This window comes from Chrysochloris asiatica, unplaced genomic scaffold, assembly GCF_000296735.1.
Source record: "Chrysochloris asiatica unplaced genomic scaffold, ChrAsi1.0 scaffold00005, whole genome shotgun sequence".
Classification (NCBI taxonomy): Eukaryota; Metazoa; Chordata; class Mammalia; order Afrosoricida; family Chrysochloridae; genus Chrysochloris; species Chrysochloris asiatica.
Window position 1 is genome coordinate 3,843,825 of NW_006408523.1, and position 16,124 is coordinate 3,859,948.

At 45.1% G+C, this 16,124-nt stretch overlaps 1 protein-coding gene across 1 annotated transcript in view; it reads left to right on the forward strand.

Moving 5' to 3' along the window:
- The window catches only part of MTUS2 (microtubule associated tumor suppressor candidate 2), a 321,539-nt gene that overhangs the window by 28,900 nt on the left and 276,515 nt on the right, over positions 1 to 16,124 (forward strand). Inside the window, exon 3 of the mRNA XM_006831945.1 lies at positions 4,040 to 4,234. Coding sequence (XP_006832008.1) covers positions 4,040 to 4,234 — 195 coding nt within the window. The remainder of the gene's footprint in view (positions 1 to 4,039; positions 4,235 to 16,124) is intronic.

Consider the following 16,124-nt stretch of genomic DNA (forward strand, 5'->3'; position numbering starts at 1 on the left):
GATTAATTTTTATAAAATAAATTTTAGACCCTTCCAGTCCTATTCTCTTCCAATATTTGTTCTACTCTTTCTCCCTACTCCTCGGTACTCCATCTTTGATACATTGATACATTTATTGTTACAGGTTTCTCTGAGAGTCTCTTCATTTCCCTTCATTATTTTTTCTCTGTGGTTTTTGGATTGCATTGTAATTTGCCCATCATCAAGCTAATTGATTCTTTCTTCTGCAGTTGGTATCTACCATTAAGCTCCTCAAGCTAAGTTTTCATTTCAATTATTTCAGTTGTCACCTTCAGAACTTGAATTTGGTTCTTTTTTTTAAATTAGTTATCATCTAACAAGGAGTCCTGGTGTGGCACTTTAGGTTAATGCACCAGACTGCAAAGCCGTTTGAACTGCAAGGTCGGTGGTTCAAGCTCACCAGCTGTTCCTTGGAAACCCTATACAGGGTCGCTATGGGTCGGAACCAACTCGACGGCACTTTACAACAACAACAACATCTAACAAGACATTGCCATCCAACGTCACTTCTTTAAGCACAGTTTTCTTTAGCTCTTTGAATATATACTTAGCATCACTATTTTTAAATCTTCTGCTGCTGAATCTTAACATCTGGGCTATCCCATAGACAATTTCTGTTGCTTTATTGAGCCTCACTTTCCTGCTTCTTTGCCCGTCTTATAGTTTTTACTGCAAACTGGACGTTTTAGATAATTTATTGTAACAGTCCTGGATCCTGATGCTCTCCCACCCTCTCCACAGTTTGTTGTTGTTGTTGTTGTTGTTTGCTTATCTAGTGGCACGGGTGGTCTATAATAATGAGACATGCTTTCTGTGCAGTGGGAAACGTCTGGTGTCACTTCCCACAGAACACATCTTGGGCATGTGCACAGCCACCCTGACAGTGTTTTGTTAAGACTCTCTTTGACCATTGTTGAAGTCTCTCGGTGTCCAAGTGTGGTGCTGAGACCACTTGTATCCGAACCACTGAGATGCTTACATAAAAAAAACAAACTCTGGAGCTCCACTCCAGACAAGTTCTTAATCAAATAGAGCATGGGAAGTATTTTATTTATACTGTGGACTAAATGGATCTAGTGTGAACTGGGCTCATGCTGACTTCAGCTAAGCATTCATTGACTAATAACAGTAGAAGCCAGGTGACGGTGGTACAAAAGGACTAAAACCTGCTCATCCAAACCCTGGAGGAGTAAATTCTACTTGTTAGAAGACTAACCCAGTGGAGGGAGACCAACATGCTTGGCTGCTAACTAGAAGGTGGTGTCAGCCCACCAGCCGCTGTGGTGGTCTGCTTCTGTAAGGAGTCAAGCTGGGTTTGCATGTGTCTACAAACTAATATTGAACTTTGGGCAAATATAAAAAATAGGAAAAGGAGAAAAGGAACTGGCTTGGCACCCAGTGAAGCCAACAAATGAGTAACTTTTAAAAAATAGAAATTTATTTTCTTTCCATATTAGGCTGGGTTCTCTAGAGAAACAAAACCAGTGAAGTGAAAGATGCCTATATAAAGAGAGGTTTCTGTCAAGGAAACGGCTCACACAGTTGTAGCAGTGGGAGAATCCCAAGTCAGGGTCAGATGAACCAAGACTGGCAGGGCAGACAGCAGGCAGGCAGACAAGCAAGCAGGTTGCTGATGACTCCCAGGACTGGCAGGTGTAATAGAGCAGGCCACTGGCTCCAGTCCAAAGAACCAGAGGCTGGAATGGAATCCAAGTGAGATTCAAGACCCACACACAGCAGAGAGCCAGCAAGCCTTGCCTGCGTGTCCAATATACTGGAAACAGGCCACACCCCCAAGGAAGCTTCCCTTCAGTTGATTGGCTGCTCAGAGCTGGCCTCATCCTAGAGTTGATTACAAGCAGGGGGATTAGATCTTGTCGGGGAGAACTACATCTCACCTGCCACACCATGGAGAAGCTTGGCCCCACCCAGTTGACATGAAACCTTAACCACCACAGTGTCCAATTAGGCAACTGGAAGTCCAAACTCCAGGATGCAGCTTTAGGCAGAGGTCTTTCCAGGTCTACTTTAGCTTCTAGGGGCTGCCAGTAACCTTTGAGGGTCTTGGGCTTGCCGGTGTAGCTGTTGTCTGTAGCTGCCTCCTTGCAACATTCCTCAGTGTGTGTCTCTGTGTCTACTCGATTCTTTTTACAACTCTGAAGGGATTTGGTTCAGGACCCACTGAACCCTGTTATTGGTGTGTGCCATCAAGTCAGTTCCAACTCATAACAACCCTGAGTGGGGTTCCCATGGAGTGGATTTGAACCACTGACCTTGCTGCAGGCAGTCCAGTGCTTATCCTACAGTGTCGCACCTGGACTCCGCTGTTGTCGTTGTTAAGTGCCATCTAATTGGCTGTGGCTCACAGTGACGCTGGATAGGGTTTCCGAGGAGTTTCTGGGGAGTGTGAAGCACCAATCTTGTGGATCAAACTGACCTTGCAGTCCAGTGCCTTATCCCACAGGACTCTGAGAGGACCGCTTTAAATCTAACAAAAGAAATCTCCATGTCCAAACAGGGTCACGTTTGATTTCAACATATATTTGGGTGGGGGGAACACAATCCCATCCATCACAGAAACATTTATTTGCACTAGCTCCATATCTAGTTAGGGTTCACAAGCAGTTTGGTTTCTGCTAAACCCGTGAGGCCAACTTTACCATCCGCTTTCTTCACACAGAAGCAAACTCTGGTTCCAGGTGTAAAGTAAGTACCCGAAGCTACACAGTCGTGACAGGTAGAGCCCAAACTTAAACCTCCACTATCTGAGCCCTTCCCACCTCATCCCTGAAACCAGCAAAAAGTAATTGAGATGATCTCTGTACCTGCTTCTATAAGATCTATGAGCAGACATCGTTGAATCAGCCTCAACTCCTAGTGATTCCATGCATGTCAGAGTAGAACTGTGCTCCAAAGGGTTTACCACGGCTGAAGTTTTGGAAGTAGATTGCCAAGTTTTTCTTCCGAGGTGTCTCTAGGTAGTCTCCAACCTCTGACATTTGGCTAGCATCCAGGTGCATTGTACCACCCAGGGACTCCTCGAGTCATTACATACTGGTTATAGCCACTAATGACTACATTCCCAGGGGTCTTCTGCCCACTGTGTGTCATATTTTCAGACATAGCTCAATTTCAGAAGTCTGGCGTAACTTACCACAATGAATGCTCTTTCCACTCAACTTCTTTTCAACCACTTTTCTGTGTCACCTTCTCATGGGTTTCTCTGTGCATTCTTGTCTCCTCTGCCTGGAGATGGAGAGAGGGACCAGCCCTCCTCTTGAGTTCTCTGAAAGAGCTGACCTGTGCTGAGAGGCTGCTCTCACAGAGATTTCCTTGGGAATGTGCTGAATCAAACCCTGAAAGATTCATTTGGATCTGCTCATGGAAGAATTAAGGAGACTCGGTGGATCATTGGGCTAAGCATTGGGCTGCTAACTGCAAGGTAACTGGATGCAACCCACTAGCTGCATTGCAAAAAGATGAAACCATCTGCTCCCATAAAGATCTGCAGCTCAGAAACCCTACGGGGGCAGTTCTGCCCTGTCCTATAGGGTTGCTATGAATCGACCTGATGGCAGTGAATTTATATAAACGTATAAACCGTTTATGCCACCAAACCAAAATTAAGGTAGATACATAATTATTTTGGTTTGATGGCACAAACTGTTAAGCGCTTGGCTGCTAACCAAAAGGTTGAAGGTTGCATTCCACCCAGCAGTGCCTCAGAGGACAGGCCTGGTGATGAGCTTCCGAAAGGTCAATGTCGTAACAACCCTGTAGGGTAGTTCTACTCTGCACACATGGGGTTGCCGTGAGTCAGAACTGAGTTGGGGTGTACAACAACAACAACACAACATAGTAGAACTGGGTTAGTATTCAGAATATGAGGAGGCTTCAGTGAGTTCATGGGAAACTTTCATTCTCATTTCATTTTTCCACAGACTTCTTGGAGTAGCATTGTCTGTCTTGCCTGTCAGTGATGAATGATTCTTTTCTTGTTTGTTTCGATTCATTTCAGCAGATTTAAAGAAAACCTCCGGTTCTAGTGCTACAAAACCCAGCCTCCCCAAATCTGGACTGCGCCCTCCGGGCTACTCACGTCTCCCAGCTGCCAAGCTGGCGGCATTTGGCTTCGTCCGGAGCTCCAGTGTGTCCTCTGTCTCCAGCACCCAGTCCGTGGACAGCGCCCAGACTGAGCCCTGCAGGACCAACCGTAAGTAGGCGGGCAGAGTGAGGAAGAGTTTACCAGGCAATGCAACTGTATGCATTTTCTTTGCACTATAAGCTACGAATCCGGATCAACTACTTTACCTGCCATAGTTGGGATTTTGAAAAAGCGTCTACTGACGAGACATAGCCAATTTGGCACTCTCATTCTCTCCTTGTTAGTTGGTCCTTAAAGTCAGCTGCACTGTGCACAATAGAACGAAACACTACTCAGTCTTGTGCTAGCCTCAGAATTGTTGTTAGGTGTGAGCCCACTGTTGCAGCTACTGTACCAATCCATCTCGTTGGGGGTCCTCCTATTTTTCACTGACCCTCTACCAAGCATGATGTCCTTCTCCAGGGACTGGTCCCTCCTGATAATATGACCAAAGTACATGAGATGAAATCTAGCCATCCTGGCTTCTAAGGAGTTTTCTGACTGTACTTCTTTCAAGAGAGATTTGTTTATTCTTCTGGCAGCCTATGGTAGAATCAATATTGTTTGCCAGTACCATCATTCAAAGACACCCATTCGTCTTCAGTCTTCCTTCTTCATTGTCGAGCTTTACCAGGCCTACGAGTTGATTGAAAATAGCATAACTTGCATCAGGCACACCTTGGTCTTTGAGGTGGAACGGCATCTTTGCTTTTTTAATACTTTAAAGAATCTTTTGCAGCAGCTTTCATGACAGGCAGTTAATGTGTCAGAAAGCGATGGAAACAGGTAACTCCTACCACGAAAAGCATGGCTTATCCAAGTACCAATTCCAGGAGCCCTGCTCCCTCGGTTCTAGGTAAGAAGTCAAGGATCCAATACAAGGGTTAAGATAAGCACTGGATCACAAGGTCGATTTGAACCACGAGGTCAGTGGTTCAAATCTACCAGCCGCTCCTGGAAACCCTATGCAAGGTGTCTATGCATTGGAACTGACTCGGTGGCAATTAGCAACAACAAAAACAACATTGTGCTAGGAGCCCTGGTGGCATTGTGTGTTAGGTGCTTGGCTGTTAACTGAAAGCTTGGCAGTTCAAACCCGGCAGCCACTCTTTGGGAGAAAGATGAGGCTGTTTGCTTCCTTAAAGATTTGCAGCCTTGGAAACCCTATGGATCAGTTGTACTGTGCCCTGTTGAGTTGCTTGGAGTCAGAATCAGCTCGATGCCATGCTGTGGCTCTTTTGTCTTAAACTGTGTTACCTGAAGCCAACTAGATACAGGTTATGAGCTGCTGGGACTCATTTTCGCCACCTGTGATTACCTGTAAAGGCTCATCTGTAATGTATTTAAACACGGGGAGCAATTGACTAGGTTTCTCAAAATGAGCCAGACCATGTTGAAAATAGACCCGCTCCTCCAAGTGTCTTCTTGTCTAGGCCTAGAAGAGCCCCTGTCAGCTGAGAGAATGCCACCCCAGGGTGATTTCCTGGGACCGGAGGCCTGGTGATTGTACTGCAAGTGGATTAAAAGCCTTCAAAGGAGAGATACAGCAGCCATCGTCCCCAGGGGAGGCCACCCCATCTGCTGAGATTCCAGCTGTGCACTTCAAAGTCATTACCATTCGAACTGGAACTGCAGCTTCTTGGATGCTGTGAGCAAGAAAGAATGGGCCAGAGGCTTCAGGGCAGACAGCTGTGTGGAAGGGATTCTAGAATCAAGCTGGAGTTATGAAAAAGACAGAGATGTACTTGTTTTTTCATTTCCTTTCTCCAAGCTTTTTCTTTGTCTGCTTCCTCTTGGGTTTCAAACACCAAACCCATTGCCTCTGAGTCAATTCTCACTCACAGCCACCCTGCAGGACAGAGTAGAATTGCTCCATATGGGCTCCTTAGGCTGTAAATCTTTTAGGGATCAAACTGCCACAGTTTTCTCCCACTGAGCAGCTGGTGGGTTCGAACTGCTGACCTTTCTGTTAGCAGCCAGATGCTTAACTAACCTCTGTACCACCAGGGCTCTTTTGTCTGGGTTTTAAAGAGATGTAAGTGATGATGAACACTTAGCCCTTCACAGATCCAGATTCTGACCAGCCTCGCCATTCTTAAAAGAAGCACAGTTCATAAGGCATCTCTAGGCGTTTCCAAGGGCGACTTGTTCCCAAGGTTCCCTGATGATGTTGTCGCTGCTGCTTCCACCCGAGAATTCATTTTAGGAATACCACCATCATTAGGAATTAGATCACTGTGTTGTAGATGTCTCAAAATCTGAAGTATGAATATAATAAAGGATTCTTTGCAAAAGCATCAATCATATTTTTAAGATGCATATGTGCATATAAAAAGCCTGAAAGTCTTGACATAGCAAAAGCAAAAACCAAACCCATTGCCGCTTCTGACACATAGTGAACCTGTACGCAGGGCTGAGAAGAGCTTCCCCCATCGGGGTTCTGAGACTGTAAATCTTAATGGGAGCAGACTACCTCATCTTTCTCCTGCATATCGGCTGGTGAATTTGAACCACTAACCTTTGATTAGCAGCTCAGTGTTCAACCCATGACACCACCAGGGCTCCTATGTCTTCATTCTGGTAGTAAAATCTCTCTTGTAGATGGAACCTGAGAGAAGAGTTTGATATACAGTCGGAACCAACTCAACAGCACTTTACAACAACCATAGTGTGTGTTCTTTCCAGAAAAGAGTTCAGGCTTTGAGTTCTGGAAGAGTAATTAACCTCAAGGGGAGTTGAGCCCTGTCCCAAGGCTACTTTTGCTTAAAGGAGAGCTGACAGGTGTGGCAGGAAGAGTGTTTCGGGCATTGCCACTCACCTTGGCTTCAGACTCCTGGTGTGATGCTGTAGGATAAGCCCTGGACTGTGAAGCGCAAGGTCGGCAGTTCAAACCCACCAGCTACTCATCGGAAACCCTCTACAGGGTCGTATGAGTCAGAATCAACTCGATGGCACTTAACAACAAGCTTCAGAGGATGCTTAATGGAGGGCTCCTGGGCACCCCAAGGAGACCAGAGCTGTTAGGTGCCAGGGATAAGAACTTCCTGTTTAAAGACTTCATTTTCTCAAAGGTATTATAGTATTCAAAATTCTTTTGTATATATATACATGTATATACACACACACACACAGAGATAGATACACACACACACACACACAGATCTGTATGTTGTTAAGTGCTGTTGAGTTGATTCCGACCAACAGTGACCCTGTATAGGGTTTCTGGGGAGCAGCTGGTGAGTTTGATGGCTTTGCAGTCTGGCGCATTAACCCACAGCGTCACACCAGGACTCAGATCTGTATATATTTGTGTACATTTGTCTTTTTTTTTAAACTTTTTATGGTTGAAGATTTACAGACAAGATCATCAGTTTCACATTCCACAGCTCAGACACTTGGTTTCCTCTCAATGATGGCAGTCCCCTCCCCGCAGGATCACCAGGTGCCCTGCTTCCTCTCTGTGGTTCTTGTTGTTGTTAAGTGCCTTCGAGTCGGTTCTGACCCATAGTAACCCTACTGAATGTAGGAGAAACAGAAAGTGCCCATCAGAAAATCGCATAAAGAAGGTGCTATCTGCAACAAGGAGCTCTGGTAGTGTAGTGGTTACGAATTGGGCTGCAAACTGTAAGGTCAGTAGTTCGAAACTCCCAGCTGTTCCATCAGAGAAAGATGAGATGAGACTTTCTGCTCCCGTAAAGATTTACAGCCTCGGAAACCTGTACAGGGTCTCTGTGAGTCAGAACTAACTCCACGGCACACAACAACAACAACAACATCAGCAACTATATTTTCCAGTTTCTTCTCTGCCTCTCTTCTCAACCTCAGTCACGATTTTACTATGGGGTGAACTGGTACTAGAAATCATGAGGCAAAGTTTTTGAAAACAGCAGTGTTGTTTTGTTTTTTTAAATACAATTTAGGGGTTTCTCTTGTTCCTTTTCTTGGCACATGGCAGGCCTAGAAGGATGGGTATACCCGATAGGAATACAATCAGGCAGTGCAGAGAGTAATGTGTTTTATGATCCATCTGTATTCAGAGCCTTCAACACAACACACAGTTGTGGAGAAGTGTGATACATGATACAGTGTTAGCAGTGAAGGGTTTCTCAGATGGTTGGTAACGTGTAGTTTGGGAATTGGAGAAGGGCTGTAAGTAATCTTTCTAGGGGAGCTGTTGTTGGTACATCAGAGAATGCTGGTGGTGAATTTGTGAAATGCTCAGCTTCTAACTGAAAGGTCAACTGTGTGAACACATCAGCCGCTCGGAGGGAGAAAGATGAGGCAGTTTGCTCCTATACAGATTACAACCAGAAAACTGTTGGGACGATTCTACTCTGCCTTTAGGGTCACTGTGCATCCAGATCAATGGGATATTGCGGGGGGCGGGGGGCGGGGGTTGGATGGAGTTCCCACATCAGGAAAACCTTGTGACGTGACGAACACTTTGCATTTCTAGTACCACCTGGCAGTCCCAGTTGGTGATGGTCTTGTCTGCCTTCAGTGTGCTGAGCCCCAAGGGGTCAAGTCCCTGAGAGCCTTGGTCTCAGAATGCGTCTATTCCAACTGCCTCTTCCTCTCCTTGTTCATCTGCAGCTTCCATTGTAAGCACTATGGGCACCACACAGCACCCATATCTCCAGCCCCCGCCTCTCTCCAGAACTTGTTGTTACTGGGTGCCTCACCATCGCCCGTGTGTTAGAGGAGACCTGCCACATTGGGTTTCCTAGGTTGTGCGCTTCCCTGGAGCCACTGGTAGGTTCAAACCACTGACTTTTCAGTTAGCAGTCCAGTGTTTAGCCACTGTACCCTCAGCTACACTGTACCCTCCTTCTCTGGATTGCAGTTCAAATGACCTGCTGCATATCTGCAACCAGGTGACTCAAGTCACTTGTGATGTGGCCCTTGCCAAAGCTGAACCTTGGTTTTCCTGTATAAACCCCTTGGAAGTTGTCCCATCTTGTCATAATAGCACCTGTGGTCTTCTGGGTAGTCCGGCTGCAGATTGTCATGTATGGATTGGCGTTGGCCCTTCAGTGATGGATTGAATTGTTGTTGCGAGGTGCTGTCGGTTCAGTTCTGACTCATCGTGACCCCGTGTACAAAAGAGCAAAACAATATTCGGGCCTGTGCCGTCCTCACAATTGTTGTTATGATTGAGCATAAAGCTTTGCAGCTTCATCTTTCTCCCGAGGAGCCACTGGTGGGTTTGAACCGACAACCTTGCAATTAGTAGTCCAGTGCTTAGCCTGCAAAGCCACACCAGTGCTTTATAGAAAAGATAGTGGTGTTAAGTAGCGTCAAGTCGGTTTTGACTCATAGCAACCCTGTGTAGGGTTTCTGAGGAATGGCTAGTAGCTTTGACCTACCAATCTTGGGGTTTCCAGTCCAGCGCTGATCCTACAATGCCACACCAGGACTCCATAGAAACATCATGTTGTTGTTGTTAAGTGCCATCAAGTCGGTTCTGATCCATACTGACCCTGTATAGGGTTTCCGAGGAGCAGCTGGTGAGCTTGAACCTCTAACCTTGTAGTTCAAAGGGCTTTGTAGTCTGGCACATTAACCCACAGCGCCACACCAGGACTTCAGAGAAACTCATACTCAGAGATAAACCATTCTGTAGATGAACCCAGCAGTCTCATAAATGAGTCCTTTTTAAAAGAATGAGGGAATGTTTTTATTATTGAAGCTGTTTATTTCAGAGAATGCAAAAGCTTACAGAATTGGATGTCTTTGTTTGCAGAGCCTAGATACACACTGAATTGCAGGGTTTCATTTCTTGCTTTAATATTTAAGATAAATAAGTAAGTTTGCTTTTCATTCTTGAATAGGTTTTAGGTCCAGGGGATAATCTCAAGTAGGAAATAACTAACCCTTTTATGGAAGGTTTATCAGTGAAAAGGGGGGCCAATCAGAAGGCTTGTTTTACAATGTTAAGTTGAGCAGCTTTGCTTCTGAATACTAGAAAACACACTCACATACATAGCAGGTTTGAGTTTCTAAATCTGACACACCTTTGAAGTAAGATCAGAGTTGACAAGGAATGTGACTAATGACTTGCTAAAACAGCCATGGACTAATCTATCTCGGGTCCTCTGGGCACAGAGACAGTCATTTGTTATTCATGGAAAGGGGGTTAAATGTGACTCTTGGGGTCAGATTGCAGAAAAGCTACTGTCCACTGGAGTTGAAGCCTTCTTGAAGCCTTTGTTCATTTTCCTTCAGAACACTCCAACAACAGGCAGGTGTGCACCCAGAGATGGGATGCAAGTAGACCATGTTTATTCAGAAATACAGGCCGTCCCCAGATATTCTGAATGAGTTTTGTTCCTAAGGTTGTCTTAAAATCACGTTTGTACTAAAGCCAGAACAGTTAGGTACGGTTCGTATGTAACATCAGTTAGCCAAATGTTTGTCTTGTTGTTGTTGTTGTTAAGTGCCTTTGAGTTGGCTCCAACTCATAGCAACCATGTGTAAGGTTTCCCAGCAGCAGCTGGTGAATTTGAACTGCTGACCTTGCAGCTCAAACCAAGTTTTCAATCTGGTGCATTAACCCACAGTGCCACACCAGAACTCCAGTGTCTGCACTAATGTTTATCTTAGTGTAGTGTACAGTATGTATTTTTGTACACATTAAAAAATATTAAACACTTTCAGATACACTCAAACATCTTTAACATAGTAATACAGTAGGAAGAATAATAATGTCTTGATGCCAATTGCAAAGTCGCTCCAGTTTGTTATTATGAACTATACTTGTTGTTAAGTGCCATCGAGTCGGTTCCAACTCATAATGACCCTGTATAGGGTTTGCGAGGAGCAGCTGGTTAGCTTGAACCATCAACCTTGTGGTCCATCGCATTAACCCACAGCACCACAAAAGATGTTCCGGGGGGTTGGTTTTTAACTAGGAGTTCTATGAAAGTCTGGCATTTATAACCCGGGGACTGCCTGCAATGCACACATTACGTTCTGTTTGTTTGACAATCAAGCTCTGCCTCCAGGGCTGTTGTTACGTTAAGGAGACCGTATCAGTACAGGGCTCACCTGTAGCTGTGAACAATCCACATAGCACACTTACCAAAACAACAGGGGAGGGGAAGTGCGGTTGGCAAAACATAAACCAAAACCAACAGTAGAATTGAGCATTATTTGTGTTAAAAAAATACATGATGCACACATTTTATTTTGTTTTTAAGAGAACTGAACATTTGCTAATTTTCTTCCTTGTAGTAAAATATAATATCCACTCTGATGACTTCATTTGTGTGTTACCATCGCATTTATTTCATTTATCTTCATCATAGTTCTCTATGCATATAATCTGCTAGATATTTCATATCATCCTATATAATTGGGATCAGACTATACTTTAGTCTCACTTCTTTGGCTCAGCATCATGTTTCCAAGATTCATCCCTGTCGTAACATGTAATAGGGCTTCATTTCTCTCTCTCCTGAGTAGTATTCTGCTGTATGGATGGACCACATGGTGTTTATCCATCATCTGCTGAGGGACACGTGGGTGTTCTTTTTCATGGTGGAGTGATATTATATGGTGTGGGTACATCACATTGTGTTTATTGTTCATTTATTGATGGACACTTGGATAGTTTCTACTGTTTGAAGGCTGTGAATAATGCTGCCGTGAACATTGGTACATATGTGGACTGCACCTTTTCTTGGCTGCCTTGTTTTCTGAAGACCACGTTGTCCATTTCCCTCCCCAGCCCTGCTTTTCTTCACCATCGGGTCGGGTGCTGGGGTCACTGTGGCCAGGAAACTACGATCCTCACCCATGAGGAGTTTGGAACCCAGAGTGGAGTTTTATAAATAAACACACAGACAAAAAGTCGACCTCAAATCAGTTCTGACTCATGGTGCCCCCATGTGGTTCAGAGTCAGCCTGTGCCCCATGGGGTTTTAAATGGCTGATTTGGGGGGCAGTTAACCACCAGGCCTTCCTTCTGAGACATCCCTGGGTGGGTTTGAATCTTGGGCCTTTTGGTTAGCATTGGCGTGTGTTAACTGTTTGTACCACCTAGACCCTCCGGAGCGGAACTAGGAATGTGGCTATATATTCATGCAGGGAAATGCTATCATGGTTCAGTTGGAGACTACACAACACTTTGTGGGTGAGGAGGAAGAGGAGGGACATAGTAGGGAGCATTCAGGCCCCCTGAGCTGAGAGGTTCACTGGAGCCACCATGTCTGACTAAGTGCCAAGTTATGATTTCAGATTTCACTGCAGGTGGTTCAAACCCACCAGCTGACCCTCGGAAACCCTATACAGCATTGCTATGAGCCGGAATCAACTTGATGGCATGTAACTACTCTAACCCAATATTTACTGTTCGGAACATGGTGGTTCTGTAGAATAAACCCTGAACTGTGAATCACAATATTTGTGGTTCAGGCCCACTCACTACTCCATGAGAGGAAAATGAGGCTTTCTACTCCCTCAAAGACTTACAGCCTCTGAAACCCTATAGAGGGGTGCTGTGAGTCGGAACTGACTCAATGGCTCCTAACAACAACATCTACTTTCCAACCCCAGCGTAAGGTAATGACAACTTTTTGGAGTTGTTTTAAAATACTCGATCAAAAAAAGAAAGAAAGGGAGCTAAAAAAACAAAACAAAACAAAACGATTGGCACCTTTTCAGTAATTCTTGAAGCAGGATGGTGAAACTGGGGAACCTTTTTTGTTGGATAAGTTTCTGTTTCCTGAGTGGCTAACAGCTGCCCACTGAGTATAGGTTGTCTGGGTCGACATTCCACATCTGCTCCTTACTAGCTCTTTGGGTGGGTTATTCAACGTCTCTGCACCTCTGGCAAAATAAAAATAATAGTAGTAACTGGCCCATGTTTTTGTTGTTGTTAACTGCCATTGAGTTTCTCCCAGCTCATGACTATCTCATGCAGAACCGAATAAGACAGCTGTCTGGTCCTGCACCATCCCCATGATTTGTGATCCACAGGGTTTTCACTGGCTGATTTTCAGAAGTCAGTTGCCAGGCCTTTATTCAGGAAGCTCTGCTGAAACCTGCAAGCCTCCACTGACAGGTGCATTGGCCAGGCATCGAGCCCAGTCTCCTGTAAGGAAGGCAGATACAGTACCACAGAGTCATCATGGCCACCTAATGCCCTATACAGTACCAACTACCATCGAGTTCACTCTGACTCATCGTGACCCATGTGTGTTGCCATAGAACTATGTTCCCTAGAGTTTTCTGGGACTGATATTTTTTAAAGGAGATGGCCAGATCTTCCAAGAAACCTATGGGTGGATCCGATGTTTTAACAGAGAGTGCGTGAACCATTTGCACCTTCCAGGGTCTTCATAGTAGCCCCCAGGGCTGACTGAATGGAACCCATAGATGGAAAGCACTTAAAACTGTGTCTGGAACGGACCTAATAAGGACTCAGCGCTAACCTCTGCTGGTCATGCGCGTACATTTCTGCGTTGGGCAGGTTCGGAGACTCTGCGTAACAGTGACCCGGATAATTATAATGTCAGGTGGTTAGCTCACGTCATTTATCAGTTAACTAGGATGACAGTCATAGATGTTGAACCGTTCATTGTCTTGAGTTGTTGTTGTTGTTAAGTGCCGTCGAGTCGGTTCCGACCCATAGCGACCCTGTACAGGGTTTCCGAGGCTGTAAATCCTTACGGGAGTATAAAGCCTCATCTTTCTCCCGCGGAGCGGCTGGTAGTTTCGAACCGCTGACCTTAAGGTTCGCAGCCCGATTCATAACCACTACGCTACCAGAGCTCAGTCTCTTGTTTTTGGATTCTGTCTTAAGCTGGATTCTCTAGAGAAGTAAAACCAATAAGGCTTTTATATGCACATCTATTAGGTTGTTGTTAAGTGCTACTGAGTCAGTTCTGACTCATAGCAACCCTGTCTAGGGTTTCCAAGGAGGTGGCTGGTGAGTTTGAACCACTGACCTTGCAGTTTAAACTGACTTTATGGTCCTACAACACCACACAGGGTCTCTATAAAGCACTGGACCACAAGGTCAGCTTAAACCACAAGGTCAGTAGTTCAAACCCACCAGCTGCTCCTCAGAAACCTTTTATAGGGTTGCTATGAGTCAGAATCAATCTGACGGCACTTAAAAACCACTGACCTTGTGGTTCATAGATCAGTGCTGATCGTACAGCACCACACCAGAAGTCCGTATCATTTCTGTTGTTGTTAAGAGCCATCAAGTCAGTTCTAACTCTCAGTAACCCTAGCTAGGGTTTCTGATGGGTGGTTCCAGGGTTTGAAGCTCCAACCTCCTTGTGGTTAGCAGTCCAGTGAGGTTTATGTCAAGGAAACGGCTCACCTTTGTTGTTGTTGTTGTTACGTGCTGTCCAGTCGGTTCCGACCCATAGCAACCCTGTATAGGGTTTCCAAGGAATGGCTGGTAAGCTTGAATCACCGACCTTGTGGTTCAAAAAACTTTGCAGTCCAGCTCATTAGCCCTCAGCACCACACCAGGGCTCCCACCCAGCTGTGGAGATGGGCAGATTCCAAGTTTGTGGATCAGCTGTCAGGCTGATGTCTTCTTCTGACTCACCGAGCTTTCATGGGCTAATGAACCCAAGAGAGCAGGTCAGACAGCAGGTGGCTGGCTGTTGAGGGGAATTAATCCAAGATCAGTAGGTGAAGTTGGAGAACTGCTCAGGACCCCCAGGATGAGCAATCAACAGAGTAAGCTGGTGGCTCGAGTCTAAAGAACCAGAGGACAGGTCAGAAACCCATGCAAGCAGGGCCAAAGTGCCATGTATATTGGAAACAGGTCCCGCCTCCGAGAAAACTCCCTTCTAATTAGTTGAGAAGGGTCTCATGTTTGGTAAGGTGGAGGGTTAGAGTAAAAGAGGAAGACCCCCAGTGAGATGGATTGGCCAAGTGGCAGAATCGATGGGCTTAAGCGTGGCAACAGTGGTGAGGTTGGCCCAGGATCGGGCAGTGTTTCGTTCTGCTGTGCATAAGGTCTCTATGGGTCAGTACCGACTCGATGGCACCTAACAACAACAATTAGTTGTCTGCTTATAGTGGAACTCATCACGGACATGACTGCATGACATTAGACCTTACCACGGGAGATGACTATGTCTTCACTGCCAAACCTCTGAGAACCCTGGTCCCACCAAGTGAACACACAACCTTAACCATCATAGACGGTAAGCTTGTGGGGATCTTTATAAAATACAGACAAGGTTTGGGGGATCTTTATAAAATACAGACAAGGAAAGTTATGTCTTTACTCCTTTATCTCCAAGAGCTCTGCCACATCATCGGTATCTTATCATTTAAGAAAACACATCCACTTGGGTTCCTTCTAAGTAAAACACAGGGATACACAGTGACTAATAACAGCACATTAATCTGAGTGGATGGCATTTCAAACCTGTGCCCAAAATAGAAACAGAGAACTGGATCTTATTTTATTTCTGTGCCTTTCCCACGTCTGTTGGGGGGAAAAGAGAACATTTAGCTTCTCATCGTGTAAGGGGCCTTGCCCTGCCTCTTGGTTAGCTGGCGTCTCATTGCCACACATTGTCGTGTGTTTCGTCCAGTTTCACTGATGGGTAACAAGAAAAAAATGAGAGTGGAAACCAGGAAGTCACTCAAATGTCAGTGACGGATTTAAGTGCCCATTTCTCCAGAAACTGTAATTATGTCATTTAAAGTATTCTTTGTAAGGGAAAGAAATAGAATCATTTTCATTGACGCTTTCTGTTATTTTTTCCAATTATTCCCACACATTCAGTCCTTTCTCCTTGTTCTCCCCTATCCACACAGTTCCAAAAGAGAGAATGATTTTTTTTTCAAGTTTTTATTGTGAGCTGAATGATGGTTTACCTGTGAGAACATCAGCTTTACACCATCACTGCAATGATTACAATCTCCTCCGTGCATCATCATTCAACAGTATTTGCTTCCACTCCCTCTGTTTCTTTTTTTT